The 20,104-nt window shown below is 44.8% G+C and overlaps 1 protein-coding gene across 1 annotated transcript in view; it reads right to left on the reverse strand.

Moving 5' to 3' along the window:
- Positions 1-7,288: 7,288 nt before the first annotated feature.
- Positions 7,289-20,104, reverse strand: part of BARX2 (BARX homeobox 2) — a 35,380-nt gene continuing 22,564 nt past the window's right edge. Inside the window, exons 2-4 of the mRNA XM_059829786.1 lie at positions 11,464-11,761; positions 8,751-8,835; positions 7,289-7,540 (exon numbers count right to left, since the gene is read on the reverse strand). Of these exons, the coding sequence (XP_059685769.1) occupies positions 7,289-7,540; positions 8,751-8,835; positions 11,464-11,761 (635 nt within the window). The remainder of the gene's footprint in view (positions 7,541-8,750; positions 8,836-11,463; positions 11,762-20,104) is intronic.

The following is a 20,104-nucleotide window of genomic DNA, read 5'->3' on the forward strand; positions in this document are numbered from 1 at the left end:
CATTGTATTTCCAGTGATGAGAAGCATGGACAAGAGAGGAAATAATTTCTCTGAGTCATGCTCCCCACCCAAATAATAGCAATATCTCCATGTGGAGAAGCAGATGACGTTATGGATTAGCTGCACTTAATTTTCATCATGAAAAAGTTCCTATGTGCAAATCCCAGCACAGAAAGCCAGCTCTCCCTTCTTAGGCGGCCTGAACTCCAGCTATTCGCTGTCTTTGAGGTTTGCAGGGAGCTGGTGCTGTACATCCCTTGTTTGCAAGGGATCAGTCCTCTCAGACAGAAGCCGTGCACTTCCGATCATCCCACATCCATCCAGGGATGGGCACAGCCGCAGAATAAAGGGAGCAATTGTTCTGGACGCAGAAAGCAGTTCTGATGTGGCGGCTTGCGGTTTGGGAGCAGACCCAGGCGTCTGCTGCTCAAGACCTGGCAGCATGGGTGGATCACAGCTCCTAGCTCCGGGAATCCCAGAAGGTGCAATCCCTCAGCTGCTGAAGCCCCCGGGGAGCTCCTGCGGGAGCAAAACTGACTGGGAAGGGGCAGATGCAGGAAGGTTTGGAAGAGGAGCCGGAATTACGGGTAATCCGAGCTTCCAGTAAGAAGAGGGAAATTCCCATCTCCTGGCAGGACCTCAGATGCCCAGAGCATCAAGACTTGTACGTGCACGTATATGCTAGGGACAGGGATGGATGATGGAGGAAAAGTTTCTCTCTTCCCACTGAGCGGTGCCACAATCTCCCAGCAGAAGAGCTGCCAGCAAGAAACCCCCAGCCTGTGACCTGTTTGTGTATTTACCACTTTAATCCACCACTTTCAGCTTGTTTGTTTCTCATTTAGCTCCTAGACATCTAGGAGAGTCTGTATTCTCCAGGGGCACCAGGAAAGCTCCACGGAGAGCAGCTGTGTGATCTGGCTTTAAAAATAATCCTCCCCCCTGAATGTTAGCTTGCTAAAAAGTGCTCGAGAGCGACAAAAATCTGCAGGGTTTGTATCCAGCAGTCTCAAGGAAGAAGCTCTGCTGTTTTAATGAAAGTTTACACCTTTTTTTCCCCACTACTTTTGCAAAAAGCACTACTATAATGTCATAACTATGAGGTGGCACTGCTGGAACAGCCACGCAACTGTGACAGCAAAGGATGCTGTGGGAAATTTTTTCTCCCAGTGGTTTGCTTCTTGCGTAAATACTAGGACCTGACTGACTTCAAGCAGCTCTCAGACCCGCTTTAACTTAATTCACTCGCTGCAGTAGCCCCCCTGACACCTTGCAGGGTGCAGGATCTCTGGCACATAGGTCTGCCCTAGCCAAACCCTCCCTAGTTCATTGGCGGTCTGTAGGAATCTGCACAGCATCAGAATTGGGTATCACAGCTCTGATATAACGCAGGAAGGGTTTGCTTTAGCTTAAATAAGAGCTGAGCTTTGGGTGTGGTGAGAACGGTGAAGTCTTAAGTGGCCGGGAACTCGTAAGCTTTGCCACCTGACGATGATGCTAGCTACTGCTTGGGAAAGACATTAGTGGCCCTCCTATGGGAAGCGTAAAAGGCCTGAGATATTTTACTATTGTTTTATCTACAAGGGTTTGGTGCCTTAGGTTTTATGCAAATATTAGAAGCATTTGCCCAAGGGGTAACCATTGCTTCCTCTGCTTTTGTTAGTGCTCTGGCACGCTCAACAGCCTTCTTCCCCAGGAAATTTTGGCTTATGAAATTTCTTTTTGATACATTTCTCAATAATCTCTGGGGGAGAAGAAAACCTCCTCCCAGTTGCATGCAGGAAGGTAGGCTGTCCAGCACCAGGATGATTTCAGGAACCTCTCTTAGTGAGTAACTCTATTACTCTCAATTGTTTGACAAAACAAGAGCTTCAGTGTTTCCAGCAGTTAACTGACTCGTCAGAACAGCCTGGAGGGGTTAACTCTCTCCATTGGCAACCGCTTAGCAGTACACCTCTCCCTTTTGGCACCCACGGATCCCAGCAGTGATAAGAGGCTTCCTTCCTAGCAGTTACTGCTATGCTAAGGCGTAATTATTCCATTGCGTTGGGACAGTATGTTCAAGGAGCTTAACAACATGGGAAGGGACTAGAATTGGGAGGAAAGCCTAGAAATGACAGGGTATCTGGTTATGAGAAAAAAGAGAATAATCAATCTATTTCTGCTAGGGAAAAATATATTTAGATTTTAGGGTTCAAATCCCTGCACTGAAAATCATCCTCATGAACCTTAACTCCAGGACTTCAAAGTTTAAACCTAGTATCTAGTTATGGATTCCTAGAGCAACAAGTTGGGGGGTGGTTTTTGTGGGGTTTTTCATTGTCATTTTCACCAAACATCACTAACTTAAGAGATAGGAATTGCAACTATGTTTGCAATGTGCCACACTTGTAAAAAACAGGAAAGCTACTGTGCCACAAAGATTTATCCCCTCAAACCACCTATTCTTCAGTTTACAGTAAAACCTGATAAATCCTACCTGGCAGTACCAGACCTTGGGAAGAAAGAGGAGCGAGTTTCTTACAGCATGTTCATGCCCAACATCTCAGATGCCATGGGATCTAGGCTTCACCAAACCCGTGCCTTTGCCAAGACACATATTTGGGTCCAAATCCTGTATTGTAGCCCAAGTCTAATCCAACTGTTCCTTATGTTTTAAGTTATACAACGTAAGAGGAAACTTAAGAAAAACCTGTCATTCACCATCCTTGCATGTATAGTTAAGCCCCAGAAAAATCTCTGTATTTACAGAACCAGAACTTTATCTGTCAAAATTTACCCCCAAAAAGTTGACTTTTCATCAAGACTATTTGTCTCCCTAGTTTTCATTTTTCATGTAGGTTGATACAGTTGAGCTTTTCAGCTTTGGCTTTTTCTTTCACCTCATCTGTCTTCCCTCTTTTTTCACTCATTCCTTTCTCCCTGCCCTTTTCCATTTTGCTTCTGAAGAAAGATGATGGAGCGAAGGGGGAACTGAAAACCCACCCAAACACCAAATTTCTTTGTACTGGCCTGAAGTTAAACGAATGCATACTTTTATTTTTCTTGCAAAACAGGACGAAAGCCCATTCATCCTTGCTGGGACCTGGGGGAACTTACCATCTTGCAGGATGAGCTCAGTGCTTTGCAAAATTATCTAAACAGTGGGTACAATAAAAGGTGGGTCCCAGCCAGAACTCCGGATATGAGCACTTTCCATCCCTGTAGGGGAGTTCGGATTTCGACATCGGGGCTTGTTCCTTGCTGTTAGAACTGGAAGCTGAACACCCCTGAACATCAGCAAGGTTCAACCCCAAGGGCACTCGTCTCCCATCAGACTCCTCCGGTAAGTGACAAGCAGTCCTGGGACAGGAGATCTCGGTGCCTGGGAGACAGAACAATCAATAGCCTCTTGAAAAATAAGACTATCTTCAGGACCAGCGCAAAAGGCACTTGGACAGCCCTTCGCTGTCTCTCTGTTGATAAAGACGAAGCCTTTTTGCGCAGACTTCCTCAATAGGGACTGCAGAGAGCAGCCCACTTCAGCTACGCTTCTGAACAAGGGTGCCTAAAGTGAGACTTGTAATGTTCTTTCTGGGTCTCAGGAGCATGAAGCAAACACAACTCACAGCCACCAGAGCTGGGCAGCACCACAGCCCCCTTTAAAGGCTAATCTCAAACAGGCAGGCTTTCTCCAGCCCAGCCTTGAAGCCCAGCTCAGCTCAGCCCAAAGCAAAGGGGAAGAGTTGCTCAATTCTTTGCATCTCAGTGACAAGAGCAAAAATAAGCTCAGTGGAGGAAAATCTTAGAACAAGAGGAAAAGGAGCACTTGCCTACCAACAACGGCTGGGATCAGTATGTTCAGTTCTACTAGAATTTGTAGTTGTTTTTCTCCAGCTGCAGATGTAACACAGAACAGACAACAAGTACAAAAAGATTTGGCCAAGAAATAATTCAATGGTTTTACCATTTCTCCCCTGCTGTTTTCTTTCCATCCAAACACACGCATTCTGAACGTGCTTTCCATGAACATTCAAGAGATTATCAGGAAAGTCAGTGAAAGTAATTAAGTGTGAGCAAGTATCAGACAGCATTTCAAGAGCTAATTTTGCTCTTAAATAATCACATTGAAAAATAAGATGCTAAGATTGCTACTCATCCGAAAGAGGAACAAAAACGTCTTCAGTGTCTTATGGACTCATTAAAAACTAGCCCAGACAGCTAGAGTATTGCATTTTTACCCAGATTGACTCATAAGTGATTAGAATGGGATTAAGAAAAAAAAAAAATCCAAAATCACTGGAACTGTTCCCGCTGTAAACTGGGGGTTGAGTCAGGAACAATTATTTTCATCTGGGAAGTGGGAAATGTCTTTCTGTAAAACTTACTTTAATCTTTGCTGGAAACTGAGCAACATTGCTTTGCTCACGATCTAAAAACGCATCTTTAAAATTTTTTGAAATGTTGTATTTTCGTTATTTCCCCATTTCATTGGGTAGCACAGAAACACCATACACCACTTCCTATTTCGGGGCAAGAAAGTAATGGTTTTTTCCTGTTTCTACTTTTCATTTCTCCCCACCATGTAAATCTATCAAAATTCCTCAAATTAGACAAATCCACTGGGTGCCAAATGCAAACAAAAACCCACCAAACCCCAAAACCCACATGCATTATCCATTTTATGGAACGCATTTCGGTTGAAAGAAAGGCTATAGACTGAAATTGCCAAATGCTATGTTTAAAAAACATCTCTGAATTTTTTTTAAAAAATTCACTAGAAGATATTTCCAATTTGAACTCAGAGAAGTTAAAATATCTTTGATGCCTTCCCTGACGGTCAGCTTTTTATGTTGCCGGAATGATCTGCACACAAAATTTGATTTAATGAACTATTCAGGCTTTCGAATAAACTTCGTAGAGACTCTTGCAGACTTTTTTGCAATCTGATGGTGAAACTCATTAGACAAATTATTTCCAGTAAATTGCTCTCTTCACCCTCACCGAGTACTACCGCATTTAAGACTTATAGAAACATTTTATTTTGAGATAACAGTGCCGATGCTACCATCCAAGAACAATACAGGATGATTATAGATTTCATAGACCATCTAATCTAATTCCTGTATAAACAGGCCATAGGCCTTTTTTAAATTAAATGCCATTTCAAGTCCAATAGATACAGTTGAACTAAAGCACAGTTCTGGAAAGAAAGAAAAAAAAAAAAAGACATCCACAGAAAAAGAATGTGCAACAACATACTGTATCATAACTCCAGGCAAGTGCCAAAATCCTGCCCCGCCACCCTTGCCTCTCACTGTGCCTGTCATGAGTCTGTCAGGGCTCAGGGGAGAGAACAATGGTTCAAAGACAAACAAATTTTGACGCATTTTAATGGCAGAGGAAAGACTTTGTAGCTCACAGCCTGCGTTTTCAACACAACAGGTGAGAGGGAAATCTTTTATCCCATTTCCATCTCTTCGTGCCATTAAAAAAAAAAAAAAAAAAAAAAGAGCTGAATGGCATCAAATGCCTGGGATTTTCAAAGTTTCTTGCAAACGAGCATTGCCCAACTCTGGGGAATTTGGTTTAGGTGCAAACCTGTAGATGCCCTTAAACCTGTAGATGCCTTTTCAAAGTTGATTACTGTGTATTAAATACACAGCGAGTGGAGCAATGTCCCACCCTGGCTTCGTTGAAGTCAGCTGGAGTTCCGCCATGTAAGTATTACCTGATGCAGATGCACGTGCCATTGCAGAGCTAATGTGGAGGTGGAATTAAAGTCTTCCAAACACCACTGAGCAAGAAACTGGGAAAAAAAAAAGAAATGCTTTCTCCCCACTCAACACTCCTTGGATAAGTCACTTGAGATCTATGTGTGTGAATTGTTACCACCACCCCAAAAAAGGGATATTAAGAAATCATCCTCACAAGGACACAAAGACCCATTCATTAGCCCTCCAGATGTAAGTGCAGGAGGGGAGGTGACAGAAAACACCTACAACACCAGTGCTCTCGTTCTGACACATTCATCAGCACCCAGTGACAAGGTGGCATTAACGACACCCCTCACCTACCTTAGCAAGGTGCTACAAGGAAGTTCGCACAGCGCTTGCCGCACAGTAGTATTACGGAAAGTCTGATGACTCCCGCTTTCTCCAGGGTTTGTTAGAATAGAAAAACCTAGCCCAGAAAAGTCTCTGTCTAGCATTCTGGAAGAGAAACAACAACAACTGCTTTATTTATATATTTAATTTTTAATTAAAAAATAAAGGTTATCTTAATACATCTCTTGCAGCCTTTGGGCAAAATGCACCCTTAACAAGACTTTATGAAACATGATGCACATCTATTCTTGGCACACATGTTAAACAAACGCGAACTTTCTGCAGCAACTTCTTAAATCCATCATTCTCCCAAAACCCTGAAAACATTTAAATGTTCTTTAAAAAACCCTACAAAAATTAGAAGTGGGCCCAAAGCAAAAATCCCAGATCCAAGCATCCCAAAGCTTTTGGAGAAGACTCAAACCCAAACCCTCATCTCATTCGAAGTTTTATCCTGGATCACTGCAAATTCACAGACACGGCACCCGAACAACCAAGAGAGATGAAATCTGAATGCTGACCTGGGTAGGAATCTCGCTTCGGAAGCTTTGATCTTTACTCTGGGCCAAAGCAAACCTATGGGTCTGAACTCCTTCCCAAAACTGTTTAAGTTGGGCCCATCCCTAACAGAAATAAGTGCTGGTTACACGATGAAATAGTGCTATCGGAGCTCCTCATTTCCTAGCTGTCCCTAATCTGAGACCAGAGCAAGTACTCCATCCATTTGCACTACTTTAAAAGGCAAGGATAAAGTCAAGCGAACACACTGAACCCTCCAACATAGTCCTATCACTACACATTTGCCTCCTGCAGCATGAAAGGAGCCCCGGCCTTCTCCTTTACTTGCCAGGAGCTGTCTCAGGTTTCTAGTCATGGTTTTCTCTGGAAACACGCTCAGGCCTCCGTCACTATCTGCGGGAAGGCTCATGCACACCGCCGGAGGGACGGGTTGTCACCACTCACACGGGATGTCTTTGTTCCACCGTGGCCCATGATGGCTGATTCCCAAAGGCACAAAGTGACCAATCTTTAGACTTATACACAAGGTCTACATATATATATATATTTATATATATATGTACACACACAAAATTACATACATATTTAAATATATATATATACATATATATATTTGGTTTTGGTTTTTATCTTTTATCTTTTTTTGCTGTTCCTTTTTCCCCTTTCCCTCCTTGCTTTCCCTTTTAACTTAATGGCGTAGTCTCCTCTGAGGAGGGCTCTGGTATATGTTCTGGAGACTTCTCTGTCTCCAAAGAGACTTCTGGCTTCTCCTCTGTCAATTTAGGCTCCTCGGGAGCTTGAGATCCCTCCAGCTCCTGACTCTGCGCCTGGCTGTTCATTTTCTCTTCTGCTTCAATTTCCTCCGAGGTGGGAATGGAGTTTTTCTTTGGACGGCCTTTGGGCTTCGTTGGAGCCTCCTGTCCACCCTTCAGCACCTGAAGCAAAGAGATGAACAGTCAGGATCAATCTGAACTCTGCTGCTATGAGACATCCTTTGCAGAAGGATGAAATTCGGCTTCGACCTCAATGTTAATCCATGACTTGGTCACCATTTCAGCCCCATAGAAATGCCCCGTGTTCATGGTGTGAGCTCACCCATTACCTCATATTAAAAAAACGAAATGCAAACGTTACCAGCAAGGACACCCAGAACTCTGGAGGTCTCTGTCAGTTCCTATGGGAGGCCCAAAAGCAACCTAGGCACACAGTCCTCAGCGCTTCAGACAGAGATTTTATGCAGAATTCAGTTTCTTTCCCGAGTGTTTGCTTTAGTCAAAGCCCACGTAAGGATTTCCTCTGACTGCCTTTCCTCCAGCCTCTTTGGCTTCCGAAATAGCCTTTATTATTATTATTTTTTTTGTAACGTCGGCGTTAAAATACACGAAACTCCTCTCATCTGTGTAAAAGGCAGGAGTCAGCAAAACAGGTCTGCTCCTACGTCTAATCCCCTCTCCCTTCACACCATCACTGCAGCAACAAGATGCTTCCAACCAAAGATCTGTACCCAAGCTAATCCCAAATGTGTTTTAAGTGGTAGTAACTTCTGCAGCTGTCACATACATTCAAAGACACAGTCTAGAACTGCATCTCCTCTCCCTGATCAGAACACATAAACATCTCCACTGGAGAATGTCACAGCATCATGGTTCCCACCAGGATTTAGCAGACAGTTGTCTTTTCTAAAAGCAGTTCAACTTGAAAAGGGCCATGAAGCTGAGAATAAGTGAAAGAAGTGAAAGGAAGATATGAAAAGAAAGAATGAATGATATTAGCTCTCAAAACTGCACTGGTTTCCATGGAACAATACAATCTTTTTTGTCTATGCACATAACCAATCCCACAAGCATTAAGATCACAGGAATGCCAAAAATGCAGAGGGAGATATTTTGGTTCTTCCCTCTCTTCTGTTCTAATTTCTTTCATCCCTTCGCCTTGTATACTTCCTACTGCCTACGGTCCCTCTAGCCCACCACGTTGCAGTATAAACTTTTTAAAAAAAGAGTATGTTTCTAAGAACAGTGATCAAGACTAAAACCAAATTTGGTATAAACAGACACAGGTCACTGACACTATGCTCAGCTTCCAAATCTGCTCTTTTGAAATCAGTTTTTAAGAACCATGGAAAAATGATAATGAACCACTTACCATTTTCTTCCACTTCATCCTACGGTTCTGGTACCATGTCTTCACCTGGAGCTGAGTCAGCCCCAACGACTGGGCTAAGTCAAGCCTGGGAGACAAGACAGACATTGAAATGAGTTCACGGAGGAGAAGAGCAGCTCAGATGCCAGGTGCAGGCAGTCCAATGCTGCCAGAGCGTACAACAGGGGGACCGCCAGAAAAGTTGGCTACTTGTCTCTCTCATCTGTTGTTTCGAGAAAAGGTCAGACAAAAGTGGCAAACCACTGTGAATTTAGGACGTAAAGATAGATGCTTTTATGGAAGAAGCAAAAATATTTAGGTGTTTGCAGGTGCTCTCTTTTCTCCTCTGTGACCACTGGACAAACAAATAAGCCTAGAAGTTTCAGAAGTTTGCCTGCCCTCTTTGAAACACAAGCCCGCTGTACTCCAACTGCTGACACTCAGCATTAGTATATGAAGCAGGGAGCTACTGGTACACTGCATCCCTGAAAAACAGGTCTACGGTGTCTGAAGCAAACACGTAAGAACTAGGACACCCAGCATCAGTCTGCCTTTGAAAGTGCTGCTCTTTGTATCATATTTCTTCTTCACTACCTATATAATGGGGATAATAATACTTTCTCATTTCTCACGGAGTAGTAGTACATCTAAATCTATTAATTTCTTATGCATTCTGCTATTATAGGCAATTTAGGCTTATAAATGAATTTATTATTTGCGTGTTTAGCTTAAGGGTATATGTGGCAGACAGCCCATAATCCTGATTCATCCTCCACAAACCTCCAACCTGTGCAAGTTCATCTGAAACCATTCATTATTTCTATATTAAAACCCAGGATATGAAGCAAATGCAGCTCAGAGTAACTCTTTATCCTTCCCCACAGGTGGTAGGACCATGCATCTGGCAGTGTTGTAATGGAATTGCACAACGGACAGAGTTGGAAATCCTCAACACCGCTGGGCAAGCGCCCCACAGAGTCACGCAAGTCCTGCAGGTGGGACAGCTCAAGCTCAGAGTCACATTCCAAGGTGTTCTGGATTGTGTGAACTTTTTGGAAAATATTTCCCCGCCTTTGGATGGGGAAACACATTTGTCAAGGCCAAGTTTTTCATAATAAAACTTTTGTTTCAGCTGGGCTCCTAGGGCAGTCAGACTCACCCTTACGTTTACAAACACCTACGTACCTCACACCAGCTCTCTGCGCTCAACCGCACGCTCATGAATTCATGCTTTTCCCCCACTTTGGATTCACTCTAGACCTGCAGCCTTGGTTTGCCTGCTGCCTATGCCACTACATAATGTCTGCGAGGTATCCCATTGACTTAAAGATACTAGCACTGCTATTTGAGAAGCAGAATCTAGCAGAGGCATTACCCTGTTGTACTGCACTCCCTTACTACTAATAAACCAGGTGCTTCAGTTGCCCTCCAAGCAGTACAATCTTGTATCCAAGCCAAAAGCTGCAGGAGTGAATGCAGATCGCAACCCACTGCTTCGCCATCACGTTTCCAGCCATGAGCTGACAGAGAGAAACACTGCTTGACTAACTCTTGCCTTAGCGCACATGTCTTATCACACTTTGATTTCCTGCAATCAGTTACCATGTCTTGCCACACACATTAGCATAACCAGCATTGCCTAGAAACCTGAGGAAACAAACAGAGGGGAAGTGGCACACGGACAGGAATTGCTCATCAACAGCCTCAAACATGTACAAAGCCAAGGAACAGTCATACCATAAAATTAATTAACAACCTCGAGTGCTTCATCAACGGTGTCAACCATCTGGTTATGTGAAGCTGTGAGGAGTCAGTACAGGGGCATTAGGAACTCTGAAACTGTATGAGACAGCCTGGCCATGCCCATGAAATTTGGTCCAGCTGCGATCCTTGGCTTTGGTGGCAGGCAGTGAGTGGAGAATGCTGATCTTCAAAACCTATTTAAATATTGGGACACTGCCATCTGTGGAGTTCAAGGTCTGGTGTAGCTTTCAAACCCTCTCTAGGTTTACAAACTTAATAGGAATTGGACAGGTCTTTATATTTGTGGAGTAGCATTCAAAGCCTTTAAAACAGATAAAACCTTTCCTTATTTTGGTTTGTCCTTTTGGTACCAAGTGGTCCCTAAGAACTTGCATTTTCCTTCACAAAGACAAGGTACTTGCCTGTGCCTTCACAAGGGCAAGGTACCCTTCAACTCTATGCAACCCTGGCTCTGTTTTCCAAGCTGATGGACAGGCCAACACCTTCTCATTGAATTGATACCCAAGTTTGCTAGATGAAAGCTACTACAGCAGCCAGCTGAAGCTACAGCCAACCTCTCAGCTGCCATGGACACACAACCATCCACCACCAGACCCCAGGAGGAGACAGGCTCCACCTTTCTTCAAGTGTGCAGCAGGAATGGGAAAGGGAGAGCGCCTTCTGCTCTGTACCTTGCCTATTTCTGAGCCTGGATGCCTGCTAGCAAGCCCATATATCACCATGTGGCATTTCCGTTGATATAATCTATTCGTATCACCTTTGATCCCAGGAAAAGTTAGCCTTGAAATTGAATCTGGTCATCTGCCCATGTCCTTGGTCAATGGCAGAGGCATCTCTGTGGAGCTAGAAGGCAGCACACTACAGCCAGGGAGCGTTCAATACAGGAACAGCTGAGCAGAGCTAGAGCAGCCCTTTTGCTCATTCCTTTTCCTAGGGTAAGAGACTGACTTACCTGTCAGGGGTAGAGAGATACTTCTGCTTCTGGAATTTCTTCTCCAAGCCCATCAGCTGGAGCTCTGTGAAGATGGTCCTACTCCGGCGTGGCTTTTTTAACCGAGGAGCGGGCTGCTCTGCCTCCGACTCGCTGCTGGCATGGGTCTCGCTGGCAGGTGTCTCTGAGCTTGCAGTCCCTGAAGAGGGCTGGGCTGACAGCACGCGGGAGCTGGTGGCAGCTGGGACAAGGTGAGGGACCACGGAGGGCTGCCTGGTGATGACGGAGATGAGAGGATATGCCCTCAGAGAAGGTGACCCTGGCAGGGAAGGAAGCAGAGGTGGATAAAGGCCAGTTTAGTAGCAATATGGTTAAGTAATGGGAGCACTGGAGAGAGTAGGGAGAGAGAAATACCTTCCCTGGCTCTGCCATTCACCCGTTATATGACCACACGGAAGTCAATTCCCGTCTCTGGACCTGTTCCTTCTCCCAGATTGCATGTGTTTAGCCTTCCTTGAGCTGGGAGTCTTGATGTGCATTTCCCTAGCACAGGGAATGGAAGGCCTGTGTTTCCATTAACTACTTTTTTTTTTTCAGGAGCTATTATAACACACACCATTGAAGTCACCTGTCTAATTACCACAAGAGATTAAACTCTGAGCAAACGATGAAATCTGTCCCCATTCATGCAACTCTGCTTCTCTACGGACACTAAGACAGGGTTCCCTTGAGAGAGTTACCTAATCTCCCTTTATAGGCAACAGACAATGGAGTTCAAGTCACAATTCATCTCATCCTCTGGTAGGTAACTGAGTCAGATGAATCACACTTTCATCCTCCGCTATCTATACTGACCCCGTTGACCATACAGGCAGATGAGGATGAATAGATCAGAAGCAGAGTTTTTCACAGAGTGAACTCTACATCTTATACCAACCAGTTGATACCAGCCCTAAAAAAACCACCACAGTTCTGTTCCAATCCTTTCAGGTCAGGGCCATTCTGGGATGACAAATCTAAATGTTCCCAAACACTAGAGGAAGTTCTGATTCACATCAGACCTTCTGAATTTACAACTATAGACAGATTTCTGCTCGGCCTTAGCCCCAGGGAAATCACATGTTCCTTTAAAATTTGGGCAGGGAAATAGGGCCACGTATGGGAAGCGTACACTTGTTACAAGATAGCGCTCTACACAACTTTGCAACCAACCTGCACGGTCTTGGGCAAGTCACTTTCTTGCTCCGTACCTCAGTTTACCTCATCTGCAAAATGGAAACAATCCTTCTTACCTACTTCACTGGTGGTAAAACATGGATTAAAGTTCAATGTACATAAAGTATTCTGAGATCTTTAGATAAATGGTACTGTGAAAAGGAACATATTACACCAGCAGGCCTGATTGTGAAACTCTTAATATGAATCACCACTAATGAAAATAATGATCTGTAGACCTTAATGAGTCTATTTCGGTGAGTAACACATCACAGTGGAAGAAAGGAGTCGCCAGCCTGGCCTGCTGATGACCTATATCCCTTATCCTCCTCCCCCGAGTAAAGGGTTGTGATCGCATAAATCAGATCCCAGGTAAGCTACACTGCCCAGGGTAGATCAAAGAATCGCACGGCTTGTTGATCATTGCTTCTCTCCACAACCACTGCAAGTTGTGCAAAATCCAGCACTTACAAAGCAAGCTTGGAAAACTATTGCCAAAACACTGCAAAACCCAACAGACTGGGATTTAAGCAAGACTGTGACCACAGACTGTGGTTTAGGCAGACTGGGACTTAAGGCTTGCTTTCTCCTTCACATCTCTGCAACACTAAAAATCAAAATATTTCCATTAAATATTAATTATTCCACTTAAACCACCAAGAAAGTACTTAAGAGATGACATCAGAATTGCCAAGCCAGCCTTTAGCTTGTATAGAGTATTATCAACCTTTTCTTTCTGTGGATTTTTTTCAGTTGAAGACCATGCTGATCTACAGCATCACCAAGTAGCCTGGCAGAAATTCTGCCTTGAGTTACAACCTCAGTGGCTGTTCAAAGATCATAAATTAGGATAGAGCACGCTGTCCTTTGCTTTACACTACTAATTCTGCCCTCACTGATATTTATGCACCCACTGACACCAGCCAGCTACACAGAAGGTAAAACAGATCCTGCTCCCGTAGCCTATATCCTCCTCGCCAGTACGCACTACGGTTAGTTTCTGCCATCGCGGGATAGCAAAAGCAGTGCTGACCCACCAATGGAAGAGATGACTTCCTCTGTTTCAGCCAGAGCTGCCAAAAAGAATCAGCCCCTCTTGCTTTCTTGAAGGGTACCTCCATTGCAAGAGTCCTGTGCAGGAACCCTGAAGCCACCTCCACCATAAGAGATGTTCCTGGGTGAGCGAGGCGGTGTGTTGATGGTCTGCATCTAGCAGCAGTCCTGGAACTTGGCCCTTCTGCACTACTGCTCTTCTGCATTACCTCTCTTGTTCACAGAGGCTATAAGAGACGTCAAGGGTCCCAGTCCCAACCTGCTCTGAATAAGGAGACTGAAAACTGATGCCCTAGCTTACAGGCCATAAAAGAGTGGATCGAGTCTTATTATATAGTGTTATCCTGCTGTTAGGGGGTCCTGGTTCAAACCTTCCCAGCACACAGCTCCTGCTCCCCTGCAGGTTCATTCTCCAAGCCTTATCTCATAGCCTGAAACCCCATTCCTGTCCTTGCACATGGGTGCCTTTTGGCACCAGATCACTGGTTAATTGATACTTTTACCCTTGTACCCCTGTATATTTCCAGCAGGGCTCTCCATAAACCACAAGATTACTAAGGAGTAATAAATCACCAGAGCTCAGAAACCCCTGCAAGGCTCCAAGTGACTGAAACCTCTGGACAAAAGCATTTTTACAAGGAACTCTCTTCAAGGGAGGTCAGCAAAAGGTATTTGATATCAGAGCAATCAGGGATATTTGCTTTCCTATATGGCATGGTAGCAGCATGTGGGACTACTTGGGGTGGGGGGAGGCTAGCTACAATGGTCCCAGAGCTTAAGATCTGCCTCCATCGAGCAGAGGAAAGTCTCTTCAGGCTATTTTTCTAATAATCAGGTAAGGTCAGGAATAAAAGAACTGCTTTCCTCCTTCCAGGATCAGCAGAGAAAACTTCGCTATTTTTGTAGGATAAATAGTGGTTGGTTATTAGAGAAGCAGATGACATTGGAGTTGTTCAGGTCCACGTTTTCCAGTGCTAAGCACCTGAACGAGGGGATACATTTTCCAAAATGTTCAGCAGCCAGCAGCTGTGACCTGGCCAAATGCTTAGAAAAGCTCAGCACATGCTTATTTTTGGTGCCCACGTCAGGACACTTCTTTACTTACGGCACTTCTGAAACCACTGTTCTACTTCTGTGCAAGTAGTGGTTCGCAACTGCTGAGCTGCTTCAAGCTCCAGGTGGTGAACAGATTTGTGAGGCTGTTGACACCAAGTGTCTTATATTTGTTTATCATTTGTGCTCGTAAGAGAAGCCTTTGCTTATGGTTTGACACCAACAGTTGCGACAGTGCTTTTAGAAACCATCGTAAATAATGAAAGCATCTGCTGATGTTCAGCCCAGCCGTATACAAGACTTCTCAGCTTTCTGCCCTCAGCCTGATGAGGACACAGGACGGTTCGGGCATAGCATAAGGACAGTATTTAGAGAAAGACGTGGGGTTCAAGGCTGCAGATATTGTCAGGGGGGAAAGCTGCTGGCCAGAAAGGGAGCTATGCTTTAGCAGCCAACTCTCCTTGCAGATAGAGTAAACCAGAAATAGCTAAGCCTCTGCCATTGCACTAGTTACCTTCTAGATCACAAAGAAAAAAGCCTAAGTTCAGTGTCCTGTTCTGGATCTAGTTATCCCAAAGTTCAAAGGTAGCTGAAGTTGAGCCAGTCCATTGTCTCTAGGTACACTATTAACATGACTCCCCTTAAACCATCCGTACAGTTCCTACCCTGATAAAGCCTTGGCTTCCAAACACTATGAAATCTCAGGCTAGATCTAAATTTCACATCCCCTGGAGTTCAAAGGTATTTCTAGACTGACATGGTATTGTAAGAATGGAATAATTTCTTAATCTTCAACAAATTAAATGCTGGCAAGCAGATCTTGTCTGCTCAGCACTGTTGTGACATGCTCTGTCTCCCAAAATGGGAAGGAATGGAAACGAAGCGCTCTTCCTTTCCGTGCCTGCCTTTCAGAACAGTTTCAGCTGAAAGCATACTTTCCTGCATTGTTGTCCGAGCACCTTCTCCAACCCATACCCACTGGTCTTTTGCCCTTGAAAACCAAAAAGCAGCCCCCATAAGCCAGAAAATGAGGAATTAGTTTGCCACCCTTGCAACACACCTCAAGTGTTTTATTGTTGCCATCTAAAACAATCGAGAGGCAGCACAGCGCAATGGTGAAGCCACCAGGACTCAGGAGGTCTCAATGCTCTTCATAGGGACAGTGGTCTCTTACCATGTGGTTTTATACAGAAAAGTCCAGTTTTATCTATTAGAATAGTCTTAATCACCCCAAAGTCCAGGGTAGTCTTGGGCTCGCTTTGCTGCTGAATACTTCTCAAATACTTGGGAGGTATTTGTATAATCCATACTTCATACCGTGCACAACTGAGGGAGCAGTGCTTCAGCAACAGAAGTTTTCCTGAAGTTATTTTTTAAGCATTTGAATAGTCTCAATTTCCAGCAGCAAGAAAGCTCTTATTTCTGTCCATCTCCATACAGCTAACATCTGGCCACTCGGTTGCTAAAACTAACCAAGAACTAAAAATAAAAAGGACACTGGATCTGCAGAGTGTTTTCTAAGGATCTGAAAACATTTTGCTTTGCTATTTAAATCGGGCCATGTTGGCAGCCACTGTACAGTGAATAATAACCTGCCCCTTGCACAATGCACTAACCACACCACCTTGAAATGAATTGGCTTACTTGGGCCACGCAGGTCTAGAAGAATCCTGGACTCCCATTTCCTAATTACATGTAAAGTATCTGTCCTAGAAATGCATCACAATCTAACATATCCAAAGATACTTTTTTTTTTGACTTGTTTTGCTTCTCAGAGGTAACACCAAGAAAATGGACAGAGAATTCATCCCATTTTCTCCAGAAGGTTTCAGTCAGGAATATCAATTTTTACTGGCCAAAACAAGCCAATATCCCAGGCATAAATCTGCAGCATGTCAGCCTTTTACTCCCTCTTACCCCAGGTGTGAACACAAGGGGCAAAGCAGCAAAGACTCAGGCCTCCCCACACCGGCTCCAGCTCCAGCTCCATGAGCAGGAACTGGGAACACTTGCTTTTCTTCAGACCAACCTGAAGTCATCTCTACTCATCAAAGGGGGACGTTTCGATTAAACTTCTTACGACCACTAGGTATGACGCAATAGGTACACCACCACTACATCAGATCGCATTGCAAAAGTTTTAATTAAAAATAAATACTTCAAACAAATATTTTTTCCCTTCTTTCTCCCCTCCCCCTCCTCCCTGGCTTACTTTCAACCCCAGCAGACACAGACTAGAGGGAAGAGAAAAGGGAAAGCACTAATTAATTGCACTGTTTGACTGCCGGCAATGGCAGAACAGTTTTCCTCCCAGGCAAACTCAGCTAATTCTGTTTTGGAAAGAAAGAAAAAGGAAGGAAAGATTTATGGATCAGCTCCTCTTGGCAGGTCAGCCCTGCTCGGAGGCAGAATGAAATCTCACTGAGCATGGGCTGCAGTGAAAGGTAAATAATAAAAGAAAATGAACTTACGACTCAGGAAGGTCTATAAATCTGCCGTCTCCTGAGTGTCAAAACAAAGGGAACCAAGAAGGAGTTGAGTTCATTTAGGAAAGAACTTCATTTTGCTGAAGGAGCAGGCAGCCTACTGAAAGGAAGAAGCCAGCCCTGCCCTGAGTGAAGCAAAGAAGGCAAAACAAGCAAGGAAACTTTGAGAGTAAGTCGAACCATACACAATTTGTTTAGTGGGGAGGGCATTACCTCTACTTTTTCACCACAGATCCCAAAAAACTGAGATTTGCCGGCCATGCCATTCCCAAGGATTTTGGCTGGACTTTACCCCCAGCCTCCAGGGGAGTGGAGGCAAGCCAGAGCCGCGCACGGACCTGGTACCATCCTGAAACTCAACATGGCCCAGGAGCCAACTGGTTAAAGACAACAGCCAAATATCCACTGTGTACCCCAGGACACACGATGTCCTCTCAGGTCAGAGTGGGCTCCTTCGCCTTGTCGTTGCGAGAGCTAGCGGAAGGCTGCTTAGGGACCTAGCATAGCTCTTATGCAAGGGCTGTGCTCCTTCTGCTTAGCTTCCTCAGCCAGCATGCACCATATGGACCTGCAGCATCTCTCTGGTCCATCAGAAACCCCACTGAGGGTAGTAAAGAAATTGTTGCTTTCAGGTTAGACCGTACCCCATCTGTTTTTGCTGACATTGGATTTAAGCCTTCTCTGCTCCATCTATACCAGGTTCAGGCACTGACCAGCCCGCAGACATGGGGGCCTCTTCCTGCATGTCCTTGCCTCCCCTTTGCTGCCCCCCAGCACCCTGAGCATTGGCAAGCATGGGATCAGTGTCCCCTTGGGCGCTGCTGCCCATCTTTCTTGGAAAGGTGACTTTCCCTCACCTGGCAGGGCTTGTCTCAGCCTATATCCAGCATTGCATCGTTGCATAGCCACGCTGTCGGCTCTCTTGCTGAGTGCGCCTGTCATGAAAGCAACCACGCGGTCGGTCAAGACAAGGCAGCCGGCAAGAGGCTGTGGGACGAGGAGCATGCACACAGACTCCCCCTCTGCCTGCGCCCTTGCCAGCAGAGCTGTACCCTCGAGCTGCCAAGTTCACCACCGACTAAAGCACCTCCCCAGCAAGATTCCTTCTCTCTTCCCTGTGCTTATGTTGTGTTTTTATGGGCACTGCCATACCAAGATACGTCGCTTATTTGCAATTGCATTATATTATCCAAAGACACACAAAATACTTAAGCCACTGTGCTAGTAAAAATACTGCACTCACCTATTCTTCATTCTTCTTTCCTTAAGCTCTGGTTTATGATTATTAACTATTAGAAGGCAGCTTGCATCAGGTTCTTCCCAAGATCAACGCTGTACTCCATCAACCACCCTGATAAGGATGTAAAGGCAAAAGGGAAGAGAAGAATGGCAACAGGCTGTGCATATACCAGGCAAATTAATTTCCCCTTAGGAACAAGAGCTTAGGAGAGGGTTGAAGGGAAATAACTAGGTCCCCCAGCCTCCTTGCAAACAGCGCAAGATCCAGTCCTTTCCTAGATGCCCTGCCCACTGGAGCGCTGTTATTAACAAACACTTGAATCCCAAGTTAAAAAAATGACCTGGGTGATGTTTATGCTATGCAGCATGGTGCTGCGCACAGATCCCTCAGTTATCTCTAGAATGGGAAGCAGCATAGCCATGCCAGGGTATGATTGCACCTGAGCTAATTATGGCCTGAAGAGAGGTGGACTAATTAGGTTGTGAACACTGTGTTGACAGCTTGACAGTTTCCAAGATATGAGTCGGTGTATTTGCACAGTGCAGCCCTTGCAACACGTTGACACAGCTGGTCTTTCAGAGCTAGCTACCCCTCTTGTGTCCTCTCCTAATGGGCTGGAAGTCCAGGCATAGCCACAAAATCTTCCTGAAGCTGTCCCCTGCACAAGTCAGCTGAGCCTCAAGCCCAGAGGTGGTACCTAAGTATGGACTTAAACGTTTTTAGCATCCCTGTCAAAGCAAGCTTGGCCAGAGAGGTGGTGACAGCTAATTTGTCAGGAATCCTTTGCATCAGCCAGTTCAGACATTGATTCTCTTCTCATTCTTTCCAGTCTTACTGTAAGACCACCCCCCAGAGCTTACCCCTCTTTGAATATTGAAATAGCTGGAAAAACCTGCATGCGATCCTCAGGCCCTTTAAAACTACCATATCCCAACTCTATAATCAGACCCTTCTGTGGCTATTACATGTTAAATAAGAATTCTGGAACTGGGAATGCTTGAGAATGCTCTTTATTGCCATTCCTCTTCTCCAGCATCTCAGCAGCTAAGAGCTTGGTCTGAGAGCTAGCCCTATTTTGGGAGGGAAGATTTGTCTTTGTTTGTTTTTGTTGTTTCTTTTCCTACTAGCTCTCTTTTTGTTTGGTTAGATGTGGAAACCAGTTGTAGCTGAGCAAGAGCCAAAGTCTCTGCACATGAGCAGAGGTGAAGGGTACTTCTGGGGCATTTTGAAAGCTTCCAAAAATAGTCCCAAGACTCAGCCCAAATGAACAGAGACAAAATTTCCATGGGAATCATGAGTGTCACCAAGGCTACAGGAGCAGTCAACCCTGGAAATCAACCCTGAAATCTAAGTGCAGAGCTGGAGCAAGAAAAGACACTGGTGGTACTCCAAAACAGCATTCAGCAAGGTTCCTTGGACTAAAGTCTAACTGCTCCTCAGTCAAAGGTTGCAGGTACAGTTCACACCATATTCTATTTCCACTTCAATTCAATGAACCATATTAGCCTGACAAGGACCGTGAGTCTTGGAAAAAATAAATGCAACTCAGATACACAGCAAAAAGTCTGCTTGCTAGCAAATGGCTTCTCTCCCTTGTGGAAGAATCCAGACCCAA

This window comes from Gavia stellata, chromosome 26 (assembly GCF_030936135.1).
Source record: "Gavia stellata isolate bGavSte3 chromosome 26, bGavSte3.hap2, whole genome shotgun sequence".
Taxonomy (NCBI): domain Eukaryota; kingdom Metazoa; phylum Chordata; class Aves; order Gaviiformes; family Gaviidae; genus Gavia; species Gavia stellata.